The following is a 23,104-nucleotide window of genomic DNA, read 5'->3' as shown; positions in this document are numbered from 1 at the left end:
CTGGTTTCACACTTGGCATTGTAGGAAAATTGTTTTTGAGGGTTCTCATTAAGGAAGGACTTTCTGTGATTGACAAGCTTGATTCCATGGGATGATTCAACTGAAAACACTGGAGTTTCCTATAGTTCAAATGATTTTGACCTGGGTGTCAGTGACACAGTGGATGAAAGGAGTCCATAAAGGTTCTTAGTTATGTGTGCTTAATTTTTTTATATGTAGCATTATAGTATTTCCTTTTAATTCACGTTTCAGCTACATTTATAATGGGTGTGAACTGGGAACTAATAAATGCAAGAGTAGAATCACAGCAGCCATTTCTGACCCACACGTATTCATTTGATTTCAGTTCCTTTCGTTGTCTTATCTTCCTGTCCTGACGGAGATTTCCTGTGTGCACCTGGGAAATGTATCCCCCGGGAAGCGATATGTGATTTCAAGATGGACTGTGACGATGGTTCCGATGAAGAGTTTTGTGGTGCGTCCGCGTCCCTAATAATGTACATAACATGAAGCATACGATATTTCATATAACTTGTGCTCAAAGCACTGTCAAAATGTATAAGAACTTGCACAAACAAGCATCAAGATACGGCGCCGACACAATTCTTTACATTTGTCAGTCTCCGTCAATCTGTGCTTGTGGCAGATTTTAGTTTCGCTTACGTAGGCCTTACAAAGGGTTTACTCCTATTTAGTGTGGTTTAACTGAATATTCACTCAACCTCAGGGTCGTGTGACTTTGAGGGTCACTCCTGTGGATGGAATGACACCAGTGAAGACCTCTACCGCTGGAGATTGGAGAGGGCTAACGTGACGTCGGTTCCTGGACACGACCACACAACAGGGTCTCCCTGGGGTAAGAAACATGTAGGCATATCTTATGTGACTGTAGCCTCTGCACACACTTGACGGTATTTTATGATAATAATTAAACAAATATATATTTTATTTTACTTATGTTCTAGTTGTATCATATCTGGATTGGTATGACTTCCAATGTGATTTTTGGTTGATAGCACAGTATGTGTCTGTGTCTCAGGTCATGTCATGGGTGTGAATGGAACACAGGACACAAGTCTTTTTTCCAAAGCCATTTTGGAGTATTATGTTGACAAGCCTGGTGCTCTGGGATGCCAGATAAGGTAACCACGATTTGTGCAGTCTTTGTCTTGTGCGTTTCTCTGCTCCATTTTTTTAAATATTGGACTCAAATGAAAGAATACGTTAGATGAGGACTCAGTAAAATATTAAAGCATTATTCATGAGTTAATCAGCATTTGATGTGTTTTGATGTCATTGATCTGCGACAGGTTCTGGTACCACATCCACGGTGAGAGTTCTATAACTTCGCAGCTCTATCTCAAAATGGTCAGACAGACTAAGTTCAAGGAGCTTGTGAAGATTTCAAAGAATAGAACGAATGGTTGGGAGAATTCCATAGCCTTCCTTGGTAACCAACCGGGTGGTTACAAGGTGGGCATTTCTCCTTTCTTACAGCTTGTGTTCGTTCTACTGTACTTATGTACAACAAACACCACCAAGCAGCATCAGAAACAGCACCCAGAAATGTCTTCCTGCATCAGGTCCCATGTCTCAATCTGTGCTTCTCTCTCTCTCTCTCTCTCTCTCTCTCTCTCTCTCTCTCTCTCTCTCTCTCTCTCTCTCTCTCTCTCTCTCTCTCTCTCTCTCTCACACACACACTCTCCCCCCCCCCTCTCTCTGTCTAGCTGATCTTCTCATTCGACCCTCCCGTATTATATACCAAAGACGTCATGCTGGATGACATCCGTTTTGAGAGCTGCTGGGAGGGGGACGTGCCTGCAGGTTCGGACGTGCTCACCTGTGACTTTGAGAAGGACACCTGTGCATGGTACAGAGACCACACTGCTGCCCTGATGTGGGAGCGCTCCAATAGGAACGGACCAGGATATGACCACACCATTGGCAAAGGTACAGTTCGCTAACCGCATTTGATGTTTTACTCACCTCAAACATTAACAACTGTATTTGTCATCCACAACCATGCTGAGGAAGAACAAACTGTACTTTTTTTAAGTTGGAGATGTTTCTATTTGATGACATTGTTCCTAACTTCCTGCTTGCTCGTGGTGTCTCTCTGAATATAAGGTTATAAGGATTATCTTAATATGTCTTGTCTTTTCATCTCTCAGAAATGACCGATACTCAGAGAGTCCTCTGTTCAGCTGACCCTGTGTTTCTGTTTTTCACAGGTTACTTTATGTTTATTGCTGCCAAGTCGGGCCTTAATGCTTCATCGACTGCTAGGCTTATTAGCTACCCTCAGCAAGCAAGAGGAGCCCTCTGTGTCAGTTTCTGGTATCACATTTATGGCACAAGCATCGGTAAGCTCCAATCTCTAAGCTAATACGGTTAGCATCCTGTATTGTGACTCCAGTGGAGTTGAGCTTTTTTGAGGATTAACTTGAGGGTGTCCAGTAGCCTATAGTTGCCAGACAGCAGTTAAATGACATACTGGATCTTGTTCCCCAGGCTCGCTGAAGTTTATAACCAAACAAGCTGGAGAGCCAGAGTCTGTGGTGTGGATGAGGAGCGGGACTCAGGGCCACAAATGGCGCTTTGCAGATCTCACCTTTTCTAGTGACACGCCAATACAGGTATTAAACCATTAATTAAAAAGATTGTGCCTTAAAAGGGCTTTGTTTTGTTTTTCTACATACCATACTGTACTAAAAGTTACAGTATTTAGTCAATTGCTTGAGCATTGTGCTCTTCTTGTACTTCAGTTATACAGTCCTCGAGGACAGAACACCAACCACAGTACTACCAAGTCCAACAACCAAGTCACTACTGTATAGTATAGAAACACACCTGAGAGCTTCAAACATGCATGTGGTCTCTCGCAGTTGATTCTGGAGGCTGTGGTGGGAGGCAGGAGTGGCAGCATTGCCCTAGACGACGTGCAGGTGTACCACCGTGAGAACGCTTCCTGCCCAGCGGAGAGAGAGTGCACTTTCCAGGGCTCTCTCTGCGGCCTGCAGCCTGACTTATCTACAGACTTCCTTTGGAGCAGGACCAGAGGCGCCCAGACTGCCAACGGTCCAAGCCCAGACACAGACCACACCCTGGGGACAGAGTTGGGTGAGAGGGGCCCCTGGAGGTCCACCCTGGTCCATATTTTGTCTTAGATACTATGTCATAATATATACTATACCATTCAAAAGTACTTTTGAACTATGTCCTGATTTGATCAGGCCATGAGGATATCATTTTGATATGAGCTGTGTGTGATACGATAAGAGTTCTGTCATAAACATTATTTCAAAAGTGCCAGGTTATAAAGTTGCAAAGACTAATGTTAGCATCTACGGACCTCAATGACATGCCATTCGGTTCCGTCGTTATCTACAACCATGCAATCCACGACAATTGACAAACACAGACACACACGTTTCTAATGGAATGTTCTCTGTCTGGTCCCAAGGGTTCTACCTGAGTGCCCAGCTCTGGAGGCATCACATCGGGACCAGAGGACGCATAGTGACGGGGGTGAACGAGCCCACGCCTCACAGCGGCGAGTGCTGGAGCTTCTGGTACCACATGGAGGGCAGGGCTGAGCTCAGGGTCTACCTCCAGACCCTGGGCAGCCCCAGCGGCCCCACCAGCCTGCTGTGGAGCAGAGCAGGGGACCAGGGAGAGCACTGGAGACAGGCCAGAGCTACCGTCCTCAGTCCCAACACCCAGTACCAGGTGAGACTTCAGTTTGGCTCGGTTCAGTACAGTTCAGTTATATTCAGGTCAGGCCAGTTCACTGAAGATCCGTATCGTTCTATATAGCTATAGCTTCCTTCATCACATAGAGCACTAAAACACATCCGATTAAGCAACGTTAATTATCCACCAACTAAAAGATAGAGAGGACGTGTTGTCTATGTGTGTTTGAAGGAAACCCATGTACATGGACACGCACACACCATAATACGATCAGATACCTTGCATATCTTTGGAGGAACGCAGTGAACTCAAAGCTGGCACGCTGTTCATAGTCAGGAACAAAATGCTGATAAGAAAGCACCAGACTGCAGATACCGGGAGGACTGACTGTGTCTGACGTCCCTGTCTGAGAGCTGTGGGGTCAGCTGAGGAGAGGCTGAGCTTTAAAACGGTCTGTTGATTGACAGGTCATGTTTGAGGCCGTGGTTGGCGAGGGCTCCCAGAGAGACATCGCCATCGACGACCTCACTCTCCTGAACGGGCCCTGTCCAGAGCAAGGTTAGTGACCTCAGTGTGTGTTTATAGAGTGTATGTGTGTGTGTGTGTGTGGGAGTGGGGGGGGGGGGGGGGGGGGTCGTGTGTGTGTTTTGGAATGTTACGGTGTGTGTGGTGTTCACACAGTACAAAGCCTAATGTCCCTTGTCGCGTGTGTCTCTCCTCCAGGGTTCTGTGACTTTGAGATGGACTACTGTGGCTGGGTGAACATCCCCCCAGCGGGGTCGGGAGTGGACTGGGACTGGCTCTCAGGAGGGGGGCGCTTCATACCCCCTGTGGACCACACCACCAACTCTGCCCTTGGTACCGTAGGCTGCCTGAGCTACAGCACACCACGCACACTAGCACTGATTATAAACAGTGGTAGAGCATTCATAGAGTTCGAATTCCCCTCATGCTTAAATGAAAGGTTTTATTGTCCCTAACTAGTCATAAAACTTGTACGGTTTCAACTGTTTATGTCTGTTTGGTTGTCTGCTGGTCTGGATGTGTATTTCAATTCTGGTTTCTGTGGGTGTGCCCTCCAGGACACTTTGTAATCTTCAGTGCTGATGGCGGAGAGGAGAAAGCTCATCTTCAGAGTGAGAGGATGGGGGTCGTGGAGAGAGCATGTCTGGTGTTCTGGTACCACATGGAAATGTGGTCGAGCGGTTGTGAGTAATACTGGTTGGGCTTCAGAATAATAATAACGTAATACTGAAGATGTATCCATAAAAGTCTTACAGAGGGGATTTGAACAAACAACCTCTTGATCTACAATCAAATGCTTTAATGACTGAGCTATACCCATGTCTGGGTTGTATACACCTGTACGAAACATACTCGTCACAGAGTGGTGTACGGGAAACTGATGTCATCTTCTGGTTTTTGTATTTCAAATAAAGTGGAGCTGTCGGTGTATGTGAATGAGACGGAGGGACTGAGGTCTGTGTGGAGCCAGTCTGGAGACAAGGGTAAAATATGGCACAGAGCAATGGTAGACTACAAGACAACTGGGTCCCACCAGGTGAATGCATAGCCTATATAGATGAATAAATGAAAGTATAGATGAATGGAGGAATTCAGAATACATTCCTGGTATTCCTTGTTTTACATTTACATTTACATTTAGTCATTTAGCAGACGCTCTTATCCAGAGCGACTTACAGTAAGTACAGGGACATACCCCCGAGGAAAGTAGGGTGAAGTGCCTTGCCCAAGGACACAACGTCAGTTGGCATGACCGGGAATCGAACTTGCAACCTTCGGATTACTAGCCCGATTCCCTCACCGCTCAGCCACCTGACTCCCTTTTTAACGATTTAAACGAAGCCAGTGGTACACATTGTTCTATGTTTCTGATTGACTGTGCTACACCAGCCTTTACCACTTTGAGGTCCACTTGCATATCACCCCCACAAGTTAAGGCGGAAATATCCGTTGCGTCTACCACAGGTAGGGAATTGCTGGGCAGCCCAGTCGGTCAGACATACTGAGCCATGATATGTTTTCACTTTACAGATCGTATTTGAGGCAACAAATGTAAACAAAGAGGAAGGCAGCATCGCCCTTGACGATGTCCACATCCTGTTGAATACGTCGTGTGCAGACCTGCTGCCCACCACCCCTCCTCCCCCCACCACCCCCGCCCCCACCCCACCCCCCTCTCCCATGGACTGCAATTTTGAACAAGGCAAGGCTCACAGGTTGAGTGTGTGTTTTGTGTTGAAGCTGAACTTGTAGCTACTAAACACGTTCAGCTGTTGGTGTGGCCTTCAAACCTGAATGTGCCCACCTGTGTGTGTGTGTGCGTGTGTGTGTGTGTGTGTGAGTGTGCATGCATCGGTGACCACCTCTCTGTCTGTATTTGCATCTCACGGTGTCTTGCTCTGCAGGGTTGTGTAAGTGGGTTCAGGGGAGCAGCGATGATGTGGACTGGCTTCTTCACCAGGGAGCCCAGGTGGATGAGCCCTGGGACGGCCCTCTGTATGACCACACGCTCAAGAACAAGCAAGGTTGTGTCATCAACCAGCATCGGTTGTTTAGAAGAAATCTAAAAATCGAGCCTGTGTGCTGCACTGCTCAAGCCTTCAGTGTAAACAGTTACTCGCTACTTCAAATAATCACTCGATTACTTACGTTTCAAATACTTTATTTCCACATGTGGTGGTTCAGTACAGAAAGACCACAACATACTTAATGTCAGTCTGCTTCACAGACCTCTCTGAATTGCCCAGATGGCAACAGCTCTGAAAAAAAAGCAGTATAAAACACTTGAAATGTAAAAAGAATGCATGTCTCATGTACTGTATCCATTCCCCCGGCAGGCTTCTACCTGCTGCTGAATGGGTCAGGCACCAAGGATGGCGAGGCTGCGGTCATCTCCGTTCCCGTGGACGTCCAAACCACGGACGTCTGCGTGGGCTTCTGGTATTACATGCTGGGAGTGTCTGTCTCCAGCCTGGACCTCCTAGTACAGGCAGTATGTTATCCACCTGTACGACCTGTGTGTCATGCAGCTCGTAAGATGCCAGCTGTGTGCTCCAGTACTAGCTTTATCCCTCATTTGATGTCCTGAACTCTGACAGTAACTCCCCAGGTACTCATTGAGGGCGTTGCAAAAAGCTCAGTCGACGTGTGTTTATTGGATGCATGTAACACAGTGTCTTTTGGGGGGTAGAGATCGTCGAGGGCTGTGGTCTGGACACGGTCTGGCACTCAGGATTCAGAGTGGGTGAAGGCTCAGGTCACCGTCAGTCACACAGACATTCTGGAGGTCAGCTTTCAAATGACATTACACAGAGATACCGTTCACTCGATAAGACTCACACGCTCTCAGTCGCTAGCACAGAATGCAGACAAGTTGTCGAATGATTGTGTTAACTGTCTTTACCAGGTGATGTTTTCAGGCAGAAGAGATACCCACAGTACTGGCTTTATAGCCATAGATGATTTCACAATGAGGGAGGGGGCCTGTCTGGAGCAAAGTAAGATTATCACACAGTCTCTCTTTCTATCTCTCTCTCTCTGTCTCTCTTTCACACACACACATATCGCTGATGCGGTAGGACTTTACTGAGTCTCTCCTCGATTCCTTTTAGACCCTTGTGGTTTTGAGAGCTACACATGGTGTGACTTTGACGTCGACGTGACCCACCATGGTCGCTGGGGTCGGATTAAAGGGACCGCAGACTGCTTGGACCACACCTTCCAGACCGACAGGGGTGAGAGGCTCTGGGGGTCGACCTGGGGGTCAGCAGGACCGTGGCTGATGGAGACATTTACATTTAGTCATTTACATTTAGTCATTTAGCAGACGCTCTTATCCAGAGCAACTTACAGTAAGTACAGGGACATTCCCCCCGAGGCAAGTAGGGTGAAGTGCCTTGCCCAAGGACACAACGTAATTTTCACGGCCTGGAATCGAACCAGCAACCTTCTGATTAATAGCCCGATTCCCTAACCGCTCAGCCATTTGACCCCCATCTGGAGCCATCTGGAGAAGGAGAAGATGAGCTTTGGTGATCCAATGCTGTCGATCTAAAAGGCTAATTCTCTGGCTCTTGTTCTCAGGGTGATGATGTGATTTGAATATGAATTGATTCCTGAAGACTTCGGTGATTGTTGATGTGACTGTGTGCTGTAGGTTTCTACCTGACGGTGCTGAAGCAGAGTGAAGAGGTGGCTCAGATTCTGACCCCGGAGCTGGCTTCCACTACGGAGATGTGCCTGCGCTTCTGGTCAGCTCACACACATACATGCGTCTACACGCACACTTACATCATTTTTCACTTTTGGCTGATTGATCTTTACAATGCCTGTTGGTTGTATCCATGACTCATGTCGCTGAATGCTGCACCGAGCAATACACCGGCTGAGTTTCAACTTTATACAGTGCTCTGTCCTCGAGCCACAAACAGACATACACGCATGCAAACACACAGATTCCCAGATTTATATTTTGATATGCTGGCAAAGAGTTGGGCAACGCCACACCAGCTTTAAGATGGAAGTGTGACTATGACTCAATATGCCTTCACAGTCTATATGGACACATATTGAGTCATATTTGTGACTGTGTGACATATTTGTCACACAGTGTGGCACAAAGTGATCTAGTAAGTAAAACATTTTCCAATGAAACCATGAATCATGAGTTGAAGAGAAAAAACAGATTGTTGTGGGTGTGCGTGGGTGTCTGTGTGTGTGTGTGTCTGTGGGTGTGTGTGTGTAGGTACTGGTTGCCGGCAGGCTCCTCTGACATCCTGTCAGTGCATGTGCTGAGGAGTGGAGACCAGGGTCCTCCTCTGTGGGAGCGCTCTGGAGCGCCCTCTACTGGCTGGGAGGTGGCCGAGCTCACCGTGTCCTCCCCAAACAAGTACCAGGTCGGCTCTGTTCTTCTAATCTAGATACCATCATATCAGAACTCATGCATGGGATTCATACTTAAGGTTTAAACCCAAAAATTGCACCACCATGTAAGTTTGTTACATATAAATACATAGTACTTTTCTCTCTTTCTATCCATCACTTGTCTCTTTCGATAAGTCCATCGCTGTCTGTTGTCTCACCCTCCTGTCTTCCATCTCTTCCTGTCTCTCTTCTCTCTCCTCCTCTCTGTCCATCCCTCCCCCCCCCCCCCCGTCTCTTCCTGTCTCTCTTCTCTCTCCTCCTCTGTGTCCATCCCTCCCCCCCCCCGTCTCTTCCTGTCTCTCTTCTCTCTCCTCCTCTCTGTCCATCCCTCCCCCCCCGTCTCTTCCTGTCTCTCGTCTCTCTCCTCCTCTCTGTCCATCCCCCTCTCCCTTCCTCTCGTCCCCCCCCGCCCCCCCCCCCCCACCCCCGTCCCCAGGTGGTGTTCAGAGCCAGGCACGCCCCAGACTCCAGCTCCACCGTGCGGCTGGACGACGTGTCCATGAGGGCGGGGGCCTGTGCTGCGGTGGGCAGCTGTGACTTTGAGGCAGGGCAGTGCACCTGGGTCAGCCAGGCCCTGACAGGCGGGCACTCCTGGGTCCAGGCTGACGGAAGCTTCCGGGGCCCTCCCACTGACCACACCACTCAGACACCTGAAGGTGAGATGAGGGACTTTAAGGAATGACGGTAGAAAGAACTGGAACAATATCAATATCATTGATGATGATAATGATTCTGTTTTGGGGGTATTTATTGAGGCTCGGTTATCCTTCAACGACTCATGGTTCGGTTGTTTTTGTACGATATCTTTATCTTGTTCGTGTCAGAAAAAGACATGAACAAATTCCCTTAAGCAGTAAACACCAAAGCAGCACTAATTCATTTTTCAACTTCAACAAAAGCCACATTCATGCAGCCCCACAATTCACCTCACCATAACGGGTTTATGCTCACCTTCATTCTGATGCACTCTGGTCCTACAGGCCGGTTCCTACTGAGCCCAGCCCAGCCTCTGAACCCCACAAGTCAGGCTGTCGTGGTCTCAGAGTGGATCCTGCAGACAGACCCGGCTACCTGTCTCACCTTCTGGTACCACATGAACAACAGGTCCAGACACCTTCCTGTCTCTCTCACAGGGCTGGGTTAGCATGTCAGGGGGCCAATTGTATCACTGTACATCTGTCGTGTTAGCATAGGCTAGCTCTCTGTTAAGCCATGTTTCCGACATCCATAACAAATCTCTTCTGATGTTGTCCCTGTGTCCTGCAGTGCCTCAGGTACCCTGCGTGTGTATGTGCGCTCGGAGCCTCTAGGACAGGAGCTGCTATTCGAGAGCAGATCCAGTGGATCCGGCTGGACGCAGTTCTCAGACTCAGTGAAGAAAAGCGCCCCCTTCCAGGTGCCGACAGTCCACTGCCCACACAGAGTTACCATAGCGACGTCATTTCCTCCAGAATCAGTCACGTGAACAGACATGAATGGAAGGTACTGACTCGCTTCTTGTCCTCCAGGTGCTGATAGAAGCAGAGTCCACAGACAGAGGATACATCGCTGTGGATGATGTCTTCATGTCACCTGGTTTTTGTCAAGGTAGAATCAGAGACTTCTGGTTGTGTGACATATGCTAGAAACCATGTCAGACGGTGCCAATTGATACTTGTACATACCAGCTTACCAAGTCACCAATGACAGTCCCGTACATGAGAGTCCACTGGGTGCTGTGTCCTGCAGGCAACGGAACGAGTGAAAGTTTCCCAGAATGCACCTTTGAGAATGGGACCTGTGGTTGGGAGGACACCAGTTTGGGCCAGTTTGCCTGGCAGAGGGGCAGGAATGGGACTGCTATCGGCAACACGGGCCCCTCCATGGACCACACCCTGGGCACTAATCTGGGTACGGTAAAACTAAAGTTCCCATGATGAAACTCTAGTCTGGTCTGTTCCGCAGAGACAGTACTGAACCTCTGGCTAAGATCGGTGACCGTCTATATATGGAAGAATAGACAACAAAGAGACAGGCATAAAGATCCACTATAGTAATGGATATGAAATATGTTTTATACTGATCCAGCTGTTTTATATTGATCTAGTTTTCTTGTCTTGGTTTTGTGTGTTTCCTTCAGGCTGGTACATGGTAGTGGAGGCGTCCAGAGGAGAGCAGAACAGCTTTGCAGCCTTGCAGAGTCCTGCAATGAAACAGGCCGGCTCTAACTGTCTCCTGGAGTTCTACTATCACATGTTTGGCACAGGTATTTTCAAAGCATTTGTGTGTACAGCATGTGTGCGTGTGTGTGTGTCTGGTGTACCATGTGTGTGTGTTCCAACAGGTATCGGGGAGCTGAAGGTGTTCCTTAAGGAAGGTCCCAGGACCACGCCCCTCTGGTGGCTGTCAGGTGACCAGGGGGACGCCTGGGGTCACGGCGAGGTCATCGTGGGACGCACCCCTCAGGTCTTCACCATCCTTTTTGAGGCGACCAGAACCTTCAGCCATCTGGGCGACATTGCCATCGATGACGTCACCTTTCTCAACTGTTCTCTTCCTGGTAGGTGGCAGGCGATTAAAAGGTCCTCACTTGCAAGAAAATAAACATGCTACAGTACCAAACAGATAACACTACCTCACAACCTCTCACTGCCTTTCCACACCTTCAGAACCCGAGGACGTGTGTCCAGAGAGCATGTTCACCTGCTCCAACCGTGTGTGTGTGCCCCGGAGCAGAGTGTGTGACCTCAGCGATGACTGTGGGGATGGATCTGATGAGACTCGCTGTGGTAACTAAGTCACACAGGACAGGAAGTAGGAGAGAACATGCTGAGAGTTGATTGCATATCGATAAGCTCTGACTTTCTCTCCCAATCTCTCTCTCTCCTTCTCCCTCTCTCCCTCTGTCCTCTCTGTCTTCAGAGCAGCATGGTGTTCTGGAGCTCTGTAGCTTTGAGCAGGGTCTGTGCTCCTGGGGAAGCAGTGGTGTGGACACGCCAGGGGGGGAGTGGGGCCCCCAGAGGGGGGAGACTGCCTGGCCCCACCACGGGCCCCCCAGGGACCACACCCTGAACACGGCGGCAGGTAGATACACACACACAGACATACACACACACACACAGACACACACAGATACACACACACACAAACACACAGACACACACACGCACAGACAAACACACCACATTCAACTTCCAAATCAGTGAAATTGTGTTCAATGTAGCTATAGAATTTGTCCTGTAACATTTCAGGTCACTTTGTCATCCCTGGGAAACATCTGACAGTGATGGGGCAGACATCAGAGGTCCTCTCCAACACTTTGCTGCCCAGCCCCAACTGCAGCGTGAGTTTTCCTTCAACCTTTTCGTTTCCAACAGGTTAAACATGAATGAAGACACTCGACTTAGTCTCGACTGCTCTCTCCCTGCAGGTGAGATTCTACTACTACAGCCAGGACGACGAGTCGGCCAGTCTGACTGTGAGATCACGAGGGCAACAGAGCGGGCATGATGATACTCTGCTCTGGGTCAGAAATTCACCAATGGCAGGCTTCAGCTGGCAAAGGGCAGAGGTCACCTTCTCCTCTTCAGAAAGTAGCAAGGTCAGAGATAAGGACAAGTTTTGACTGGATTTTTTGTGTGTGTGCGTGCTCGTGACAAGACAGTTTTCAAGAAAAACCATGAATCATGAGTGAGGAAGACATTTCATCATTGAGATTGTGTGTGTGTGTGTGTGTGTGTGTGTGTGTGTGTGTGTGTGTGTGTGTGTGTGTGTGTGTGTGTGTGTGTGTGTGTGTGTGTGTGTGTGTGTGTGTGTGCAGGTCGTGTTCCAGTATCAGAGAGGAAGTGGTGAAAGAGGTCTGGTTGCCATGGATGACATCTCCTTCTCCACTGAGTGCATTGTTGATCCTAACAACACCCCGCTGCCTGAGTCTCCTACTCCTCCCCCCTCCTCTCCCTCACCTCAGACCACACCCACCATCCCTCCCACCGGGCCCTGCTTGGTGAGTAACCCACCCCGCTATTGGTGGGATGGACAGCACAACTCTATCATTGTCCAATCATAACGCATAGAGAATTTTTGGTTGGTTTCCAATTATTTCTTGAAGGCTGAGGACTTTTACTGCTGGCGGAGTCCAGGCGTGGTGTGCCTTCCTGCCAGCAACCAGTGTAACTTCGAACTAGACTGCCCCCTAGGGGAGGACGAGGAGGGCTGCGGTAAGAACTGCTTCTGGAAACACATTATGGGAATATAACAATGTTCAGCTTGTGACATGTAAGAATATCAACACAACACAAACCAGTGGAGAGAGATCAAAACTAGTATTGCATCACATCAAGGCACTATGTGTCGTTGGTCCACCTTCAATATTGTGTAAAACGCCATTCTTTGGCACTAACCACTGTACTACTCCTAGAACTGTGCACTTCTAGTCCCTGATTATCTGCTGCCCTCGCTCTACTACGTCTGCTAAGAGAATACGTGTCAAAGGTCGATCCCTCTCTCTTCCAGATGTGTGTGACTTTGAGGAGGGCATGTGTGACTGGTCACAGCTAAGTGACGATAACCAAGACTGGCTGCTAGGTTCTGGTTCCAGCCCCAGTCCTAACACTGGACCTGACTTAGACCACACAACTAACAGCCCCAGCGGGCACTACCTCTACCTGGCCTCCTCGGCCACTGGCCCGCACAGCCAGGTCGCCCGGATTGCCTCCCCTCTCATCCCTGCAGGTGACGGCCGCCATTTTGGCTCTGTGTGCTACAGTCGCTTATATATGCTGGGGTTTATCTATAGGGCTGGTGCGTTGGAGACAATGCGATTGTTTTGAGTGCGCCTGTGTGTCTTGGTTGCCTGCAGGTAAGGGGGGTTGTCTGCAGCTGTGGTACCACATGTTTGGGAGAGGCGTGGGAACCCTGAACGTGTACCAGCTGTCCGAGGAGGGAAAGCAAGCTCTGCTGCTCTCCCACAAAGGGGACCAGGGCCAACTGTGGAGGTTCACCCAGGCCACGCTGCAGCTCCCTGGGGCAGCGTACAGGGTGAGTCCCTGGATCAGACGCACCAGCCTGGATCACACACACACACACAGACTACCCATGTACCGTTACCCTATTTTTGGGCCTCTCTGTTCTAGATAGTGGTGGAGGGGGTGACATTGGACGTCAGCATGGGGCCAGGGGAAATGGCCTTCGATGATGTGCAGGTAACCAGCACCCAGTGCCCCCCTCCTGGCCTGTGTGACTTCCAGAGCGGTCTGTGTGGCTGGAGCAACCTGGGGGGGGGTCTGGACCAGGCGGACTGGCTGAGGGGCCGAGGGGTTTACCCCAACACGGGCCCCCGCGTGGACCACACCTTCAACTCAACCTTGGGTCAGTAGGACACAAACACTGCAGAACCAGGATCTGGATTTGTTGCTTGTCGCTGCGGATAAAACCCATCTGCTGTTGTGTATGAATAAGATGTAAATGTGAAATGTATGTTAGCGTATAGTATGTTGCAGATAAGAGTGAAATACATTTTTCTGATGGTAGTGCTAGTCCTGTGTGTATGCCCGTGCAAAAATGACGTTGTGTCCTTGGGCAAGTCACTTCACCCTACTTGCCTGGGGGGAATGTCCCTGTACTTACTGTAAGTCGCTCTGGATAAGAACGTCTGCTAAATGTAAATATATGAGTGAATATGTTTTCGTATAGACTTGACACAGTAGAGGACATGTCAAGATGATGAATTATGTGTTAATGAGACAGATTGTTCTCTCTCTGTGTGTGTGTATGTGTGTGTGTTCCCAGGCTACTACCTGTACGCGAACGGTTCTGTGGGTGAGTGGGGAGATAAAATCATGCTGTACAGTGAAGTACTCCAGCCCATAACTGGGGGGCGCTGTGTCACATTCTGGTACCACATGCATGGGCCTCACATAGGAACCCTCAACCTGTACAGGAACAACAGGTACGCACTCAGAAAGATTCTCAAGACCATGCACTGTAGAGCTCAACATTGTTTGTTCGTTGGCTGCTTGGAGGATTTCTCTAGAAAAAGGGCACTTCAACTCGATTAGCTTCGTTTTGTCAATTTTCTTTCTGCAATATCTCACCCAGTCTTGATTGGAAGTAGTTATGTTATTAGTAGGCATGTTATTAAATAATCACTAAGGATTCTCTTTCTTCTTGATCATTCAGGGAAGTACATGCCACCGGAGACAGTACAGGGGTTATGCTGTGGACGGAGTCTGGTAACCAGGGAGACGTCTGGCTTGAGGAAAATGTGTTTGTGGATCAAGAAGAGCCATTCTGGGTATCTGCTCTTATACTGTCCTCAACTGGGTTTACGTCTTAACATCTGAGAAGAAACATTTTCTAGACAGTTTAGCCTAACAAATAAAAATCACAACTACATCATGTTTCTGCCCACAGTCTGAATGATATCGATGTAGTTCTTTTCCTCAGGACGTAACATTTTCCAAGTCTAGATACAAGCAGTTGTACAGTATGTGTTTAGCTTTGAGGTAACCCCTTGTGCCTACTTCCTGTTAGGGGTTAGTTACACCCCATATCATGTGTACAGTAGCGTCTATGTGATAGTCTGATTGTGTGTCCTCTCCTCGGCCCAGTTTGTGTTTGTGCACCATAGGGGACGAGACGCTGTAGGGAATGTGGCCCTGGATGACATCACCATACAGCAGGGACCCTGTTGGTTCACTGATCCTCCGGTCACTGACGGTAAAGAAGCCTCCACAATGCCTTCTAATGTGCTGCATACTGGACGCCATTTCTCTGATTGTGCTGGTATTGTTTGAATGTGCTGTTATTAGATTTGAATGTGCCGTTATTGTGTTTGATTGTGCTGTTATTGTGTTTGATTGTGCTGTTATTGTGTTTGAATGTGCTGCAGATTCTTTGGCAGTGAGTCTGGGAGTGTCTCTCACAGTGTTGGCAGTGGTGATTCTTGTCTCGGTCCTCTATGTTCTTCAGAGGAAACGCTCCAGCAGGTACGGGGGGTGGTTAGATAGCATTGTTGTTATGTCATCGGTGACCTCTGTCATTGTGATGTTGGGAGTCAAAATGATGAATGGGAAAATGTATCCAAACTTTTGACTGGTACTGTACATTACCAAGAGAACTCCTCTCCTTAACAGCGAACCGAAGCTCATTGACAATGAAGTGATGAATGAAGAGTCTGTTATTGATCTGCATGTCAACAGAGTATATGTAAGTATAATCTCACTAGTCACAGTATAATCTGCCCAGTGAACATGTTAGATTGTAACAAAAAGACATTTATGAATGTAATTATTAGTACTATTATAATATTAGGTTGTGCTCTGCCTTCTCAGGTAAACATTGTAAAATAACTCAACTAAATGCCTGTTTTCAGAACTCCAATTTTGGAAGCGAATCGGACATATAATTCTTCAAACAACACTGCCTTCAAATACACCTGTAATTGGTATATAGAACACTCAAGAACAAGGAGTTCAGTATGTGTATTTGTAAAACAACTTATTCATCATTTGAATAACGATATTGGGAAATAATGATATTCATTAACATAATCAAGAGTAGTCAGTGATATATTAGTGGGTTCTCTGTGAAGAAACATAATATATCTCTTTTGTATCTTTGTATTTTAGATAAGTGTTTAGTTTTCCATTAAATAAAGCTGCATCAGATTTGTTTTGTGTCGAGTTTGTTTTATATTGGGAGAATGGAGACTAAAGACACATGAAGGCTAAATTAAGAGATTAATGGGCCAGCTTGCTAGCCAGGTCAAGGTTTGAGAAATAGGCTACGTCAAGTCTGGGCCACATAGACATGGTAGTAAACACTTTGACTTCCTCAGACTGTTACTGCCAGACGGCAAGAGGACAAGAATGCAAGAGACACAGGTCAAGGATGCTGAAGGAATGTAGGATGTTACTGGGAGGAGAATCATTCATTCATGCCACGTAGGAACTGTACAATATGGCTGACGAATTGGCTGTATACTTTTTGTGAAAGAATGAAAAAGAAAGAGAGAGAGAAAAGACTGAAGGAAAAAGAAGGAAAAGAAAGAAGAATAGGAAAAGAGAGGAAAAGATTTGGAACAGTCAAACAAAAGAACAGTGTATGGGCTACCATGTTACCTCGGAACACACTGTTGTAACGGATTTTCTGACGTCATTGACATGCCCCCAAATTTAGGCTAGTCCACACACACACGCGCGCACACACACACTTAAATACACACTGCGGCTGCATCGATTTCTCAGCCATACGAGACATATCACACTCTCACATAATCCATTGGACTTTTGCAGATATTTTCCAAGCAAGCGAGCACACAGACACACCAGGCCGTAGGCATACAGGAACAGAAATTCTCACGATATGAACCGACGTCACACAAGTTGGTACCCAGCACACATCAACAACATCCCAACAATAATCCCCGTAAAGGAAAAGATACCACATGGAAATTGAAGTCGTGAAAGAATTGCCTACATACATGTTCCAGTACCGGATGGTTCATTAAAACCGTGAAACAATATTTAAAGCTTGCCGACTGCGTGCTTTTCACTCGTGTATGTCACAGACTACACATCATTCTAGGACGTGGGTGGGTATAGCGCAAACTCAACGAGAGGGCGCGTAAACTGAACTCTCCAAGCTGACACACACCCTCCCTCAGCAGGTCAGAGGAGCATAAACAGAAAAGGATATCGATGTGCTTGGAATGATCCTCCCTTAACAGATGCAAAACTTTGAAAAGGGGAATTGGTAAAGTGTCTCATTGGTAGTTGCCAATACTGCCGATTGAGTAGGCTGACTAGAAAATCGGTTATCAACTAGCATTTTACATTAGTCGTACGTTTCCATGCGGGTTGTTTAAGACATTCCCATTCTAGTTTGACAAAGTGACAAGTCTTTTTGGCTTTTGACGCATGACGTAGCTATAGGTATTGTCATCCTGGGTCTGATTTGACAGTTCACCCAGACGCGGCTCCTCCAGTGATGGGACAGATGTGGACGCTAACAATGGCGAAGACACTCAACTTTCTCACGGGAATATTCATAGTTTGGCTCTGTTTATTAAGCCAGGTTGAGTCGAAGCCTGCTAATGGTGAGTCTTTTCTGGGCTGCATGCATGTGCGTATCTGTGTGTGTTGGGGCAAAATTAAGGGTGTTTATAAAGCCTGTTGGTAAGGATGAGAATGACAGACGCGCCTTCACTATATCAATAGACTCACAAAGACTATAAGATAACTGGCTGTTCTCAGACGTCTGACATTATGAATTCTCCAGTTTCCTGATCATACAGAGATGCCACCATCTTCCTTCAACCCTAGTATAAGCTCTCACACGCATAACGATGACCTAGTGATGGATCTAAACCGCAGCCTGAAAGACGAACATATCCACTCAACTCCCTCAAGTAACCGCTAGGACTCGTTTTCTATGTCCGCGAGGACACGGTGTGACACTCTCGGAAATGTAAACACGCTTCCGTCCCAGGCCCCCGTAGTGTGCCCTGGCCAGTGTGTGTGAAGAATGTGAGGCATGCTTTCACCCTGGGCCGCGAAGAGGAGTTGGCTGGGACCCACCTCTGTCATTGGTAGTGCTAACATTGTGGGGTGATAATGTGTATTTGTCCACTGAAGGAGGTTCGGAGGGTTGTTTTTGTCACACACACACACATTATTTCGTAAATGGTGGAGAACACAGAAGACTGGTGTAGATACTTATGTTTTTCCTGACATTGTTTCAACAACACTTTGAGACTCACGTGCTGTCACTATAGCTCCGTAACTTCCTTTATTCACCGCGATTTAAAAACAGAAAGGCCGGATGTTGATATTAACAGTTGACCCTTCTTCTGTCCTCAGGGGTCTACTATGTAAACGTCCTGGGCATGCCGTCTCCAGAGGAGAGAGTGCCTGTCAACACGTTGTCAACCAGACGCAGGTGGCGGAGGTTTGTGTCCAATCCCAAGCCTGTGGTCCCCAACTGGACCAATGACAAGAGAGGACACTACCGCGATCAGGATGGGGCGGAGCCAGACCCTGACTTACTGACTGAGGCAGGGCACGACAACAGCACCAAAATAGAAGTAAACAGAAAACTCACTTTGACCAAACCATCACCAACTTGAAACTAAGGGGATTACTTGAGGGGACGGTGTACATCACTGGTAGAGCATTCGTCTGCAAATCAAGAGGTTGCAGGCTCAAATCCCCCCCAACTATATGTCTCTGTGGATAAAAGCGTCGGCTAAACAAATACTTTATGACGATTGTGAAATCTTCCCTCATATAGGACACACAGACACAGTGAGCAGTGTGCAGATCTAGCTTCAGCGTTTGTGTTTATCCCAGGACATGGACCACAGCTACTACACGTCAAAGATCTACAGCCCTGCAGACGCGGCGGGCAGAGAACTGTGGGTGGACGTGGTGGACATGGACCAGGGCAGAGGGAAGGTCCACGGGGTGCTGTCCAGCACACACAGACAGGCAGCGGTACGGGCCCTGTACTGTATCCTGGGAAGGGGGAGCTCAGCGGGGAGGAGGGGATCAGATTACCCTGTGGTGCCTTTATACTGTAATACTGTTTAATGCTAAATATGGGTTTACTTTTTTGTTGTTGCTGTGTCTTTGCTTTTCTTATATAATAACGCTGTTTTACCTTATCGTAACTTCCAATATATAATTTCTTCTTGTGTTTTTATTTTTCAGAGAGTGAAGCTGTCCTTCGATTTTCCTTTCTATGGACACATACTACGAGAAATCACAGTGGCAACTGGAGGTAAGGATGCCTCATGAACTAAGCTTTTGTGGACATGCTTTTATTCTGAAAATATCTTGTGGATCGAGGTGCTCTCCTCATGAAATGGATTCCTCCACAGGTTTCATCTATACTGGAGATGTCATCCACAAGATGCTGACCGCCACACAGTACATCGCACCCCTCATGGCCAACTTTGACCCCAGCCTGTCAACCAACTCCACCGTCTTCTACTTTGACAACGGTAAAAGATACAGAGTGAGAAAGTGAGGAAAAAGAGAGCTTTCAATGTCTTTTTGACTGAAGAAATAGGGCTGTGTGTGTGTGTGTGTGCATGCTAGGCACAGCGCTGGTGGTGCAGTGGGACCGTGTTCACCTCCAGGACAGTTTCAGCCTGGGGACCTTCACCTTCCAGACCACTCTCCACCAGGATGGCAGAATCATCTTTGCCTACAGAGAGGTGACACGATCCCTTCTTTCCACCTCTTTCTCATCCCCCTTTTAGACACAACACATCGCAACACAAATACGACAGCGAACATGATCTGATTGACCAATTGCATATCTGATCCAGCTATTAGTACTCTTGTCCATACACAGAATATATCTTACATCCTGTCCAGTTTAGCCCCAGCGGTAAATGAAATACTCCTCTCATCGTTTGTAGGTTCCCATAGACATCAGTGGGATCAGTGCTGTGAATCACCCGGTCAAGGTGGGCCTGTCAGATGCCTTTGTGGTGCTCCATGAGATTGAGCAGCTCCCTAGTGAGTCCCATGTCCCACGTGCCTGACCTCTCAATCTGTGTCTGGCTGTGTGTGGCTGTGTGAGGCTGTGTGAGGCTGTGTGAGGCTGTGTGAGGCTGTGTGTGGCTGTGTGTGGCTGTGTCTGGCTGTGTGTGGCTGTGTGTGGCTGTGTGAGGCTAGATAAGGCTGTCTGAGCATGAGTCTGTGGAGGGAGTGATCTGACATGTCCATCCGTGTCCTGCTCCAGATGTTCGCAGAAGAACCATCTACGAGTATCACAAAGTAGACATCCTTAAGTCCAAGATCTCCAACTCTACTGCAGTGGAGATGCTGCCTCACCCCAGTACGTCAGACTCCACAGATCTGGATATCTATGTGAAATAGTATTTCATATTTTTTTGTGTTCATATTTATTGAAAAACTTCCTATAGTGACATGAAAAAAGCATTACGCTAAGCCTATTATTAATATCTTGTTCTGTCAAATTCTTCTTTTTTCTCAGCCTGTCTACAGTTCTCAAGCTGTGGTTCGTGCGTTACATCTCAGATTGGTTTCAACTGCTCCTGGTGTCGCCGCCTACAGAGGTATGGACAGTGTTGGGAAAAGACCCTGACTTACTGGTATTTTCACTGTCGAGACTCATTTCCTGTCAGACTGTCACCCAGAAAGTTGCCTGCTTGCTTGGCCTCAACTCTCTGTGTTGGTTCTATGTCTGTCACCAGCTTGTGGTTTAGATGTACTCATGAAATGATGTGTTTGTCAGATGCTCCAGTGGGTTTGACAGGAACCGTCAGGAGTGGGTAGACCAGGGCTGTCTAGAGGAGGTAGCCACACACATGCTGACCTGACCACATCACCCACACTAAATAAGTTCAAAAGATTTTAAAGTGAAGGTGTTCAAACACACCTTCCTGGGTTGTTGCAGAGAAAGGACCAGATCTGTGTCCAGGCGGTGAACATAACACTCGGCGCATCTCAAAGCCTCGCCATGACAACCACTCCCGTTGCCACCACAACGGTGGAGCAACAGACCACAACCTCTGTCCCCGTGACGACGATTGCCACCACTACCACCACTGCTAAAATCACAACCACTTCGACCTTCTCCTCTCCTCCCCCCTTCACCAGCAGTCCTACAGGGGGTAGGTACCATTTAAAGTTTTTAATTAAACTTTTATTTTGAAGTGCTGAATGTGACTGCTTGTTGTACGGAAGTATCTGAGGTGTGGTTTTAATAGACCTCGAAAACATGCTGGGAGTGAAAGAGGGAAAAGTCCAGCAGATATTTCCCAGCCAACTGTCAGCTCATAGCACAGCTTATACACGAAATAACACACTATAACACACTATACTAATAATAACACAATGCATACTGTCCTCATTCATCTAACAGTGCATGTTGTCTCTCGATATAAGAAATAAATGTCATGATGTTTTCCTCACAACTGCCATGATCTAAACAAATAATAATCTCTCCATGGTCTTTCAGATGAAACAAAGCTTTCCCTGCACACACCAGAGGAACTACGTACGTAACAGATTCCCCACAAATGTCTGGTTGTTCATGTAGTTGTATAGTTTTTGTGTTGTTAGTTTATGTGGTTTTGTATCTTCATCTACTTTTAACATGCTGCATATCTGTCAGATAGTCACCGTAGTACATAACTATACTGTAGCTACTGTACTACATAACAATGTAGTATATAACTATAATAGTCAAACTCATTGTCATCCCTGTACAGAGTTTTGTGATGACTTAAATATAGTTGATTTTGTTTTGATTAAAACTGCCTACCATGCAGCTACCGTGCAGAATGAGGAGGAGGAGGCGAAAGAGGAGGCGAAAGAGGAGGCGAAAGAGGAGGAGAAGAAAGAGGAGGAGAAGAAAGAGGAGGAGGAGAAAGAGGAGGAGGAGGAGAGCACGGAGGAGCAGAGTGAGGTCAGGTTACAAACTGGTCTCCTGGTGGGCATCGTCTTGGTAATGGTTGCCATGGCAACAGCCGTCCTCATGACCGTCTACATGTACAACCACCCCACCTCCACCATCAGCCTGTTCTTCATAGAGGTGAGGGCCACCTGACTGTTCTAAGACATTTACAAACCAAATCCATTCATTCACTCATCCATGCATTCATTCATCCACTCCTTCGTTCCTCAGAGGAGGCCCACCCACTGGCCGGTGATGAAGTTCCGTCGGGGGTCTGGGAACCCTTCGTATGCAGAGGTGGAGGCGGTGGGGCAGGAGGTGGAGGCCGTGGGGCAGGAGGTGGAGGCCGTGGGGCAGGAGGTGGAGGCCGTGGGGCAGGAGGTGGAGGCGGTGGGGCAGGAGGTGGAGGCCGTGGGGCAGGAGGTGGAGGCCGTGGGGCAGGAGGTGGAGGCCGTGGGGCAGGAGGTGGAGGCCGTGGGGCAGGAGGTGGAGGCTGTGGGGCAGGAGAAAGGCAGCGTGGTGGTCATGGAGCCCAGACAGGCCTTCATCATAACAGACCGCCGAGAGAGCTACAACTTGACTGACCACAGGGACGGCTTCATTGTCCCCGACCAGAGGGAGTGTTTCCTGGTTACCGACCAGTGCTGACAGCAACTGGAACTACAGTTCCCAAGAGGCTCTGTGGTAACTAGAACTGGTGCACTACGATACAAAAATAACCGGATGCAAACTAAGAGGATTGACACAGAACATTTATACAGCATAGCATGATGACTTTGGGATTAAACATTCAGATGGGGAAAATCTGAATATAACTGTGATTTTTTTACTTTCATCTAAAAGATGCAACACGGACAATTAACATACCATATAAACTGTCATCTTCGGCCCTTGTTGAAGCTTAACCGTCCCTCTAAACCACCCAGTTTAGACACTACCTCATCCTCAGTTTGATGGTCCTCGTTTGAATCTATCTTCCCCTATCTGGGATCCTGCTTCTGTCTTCAAAGCCTTCACAGGACAGTTTGTCATGTAGATCTCGGTGGCTGACTTG

At 47.7% G+C, this 23,104-nt stretch overlaps 2 protein-coding genes across 2 annotated transcripts; both read left to right on the top strand.

The window, feature by feature from the left end:
• The first annotated feature begins 10,827 nt into the window (after positions 1 to 10,827).
• Positions 10,828 to 16,192, top strand: si:ch211-106h4.4 (MAM and LDL-receptor class A domain-containing protein 1). The gene is made up of 17 exons (XM_067252922.1): positions 10,828 to 10,885; positions 10,964 to 11,179; positions 11,289 to 11,408; positions 11,542 to 11,703; positions 11,871 to 11,962; positions 12,050 to 12,220; positions 12,440 to 12,622; positions 12,728 to 12,836; positions 13,132 to 13,350; positions 13,478 to 13,656; positions 13,752 to 13,986; positions 14,407 to 14,566; positions 14,797 to 14,911; positions 15,228 to 15,336; positions 15,509 to 15,605; positions 15,753 to 15,825; positions 15,992 to 16,192. Exons 1-17 carry the CDS (start codon positions 10,828 to 10,830, stop codon positions 16,022 to 16,024), a joined length of 2,331 nt encoding a protein of 776 aa, XP_067109023.1. The 3' UTR covers positions 16,025 to 16,192.
• Positions 16,193 to 17,976: 1,784 nt separating this feature from the next.
• On the top strand, positions 17,977 to 22,698 carry plxdc2a (plexin domain containing 2a). The gene is made up of 15 exons (XM_067252921.1): positions 17,977 to 18,028; positions 18,480 to 18,703; positions 18,969 to 19,112; positions 19,329 to 19,398; positions 19,499 to 19,621; positions 19,719 to 19,837; positions 20,045 to 20,144; positions 20,371 to 20,466; positions 20,626 to 20,707; positions 20,887 to 20,947; positions 21,049 to 21,265; positions 21,613 to 21,651; positions 22,028 to 22,188; positions 22,282 to 22,347; positions 22,537 to 22,698. Exons 1-15 carry the CDS (start codon positions 17,977 to 17,979, stop codon positions 22,696 to 22,698), a joined length of 1,716 nt encoding a protein of 571 aa, XP_067109022.1.
• The last annotated feature ends 406 nt before the right edge of the window (positions 22,699 to 23,104 follow it).

This window comes from Osmerus mordax, chromosome 16 (genome assembly GCF_038355195.1).
Source record: "Osmerus mordax isolate fOsmMor3 chromosome 16, fOsmMor3.pri, whole genome shotgun sequence".
NCBI lineage: Eukaryota > Metazoa > Chordata > Actinopteri > Osmeriformes > Osmeridae > Osmerus > Osmerus mordax.
This window is presented reverse-complemented; position numbering and strand designations above follow the sequence as displayed.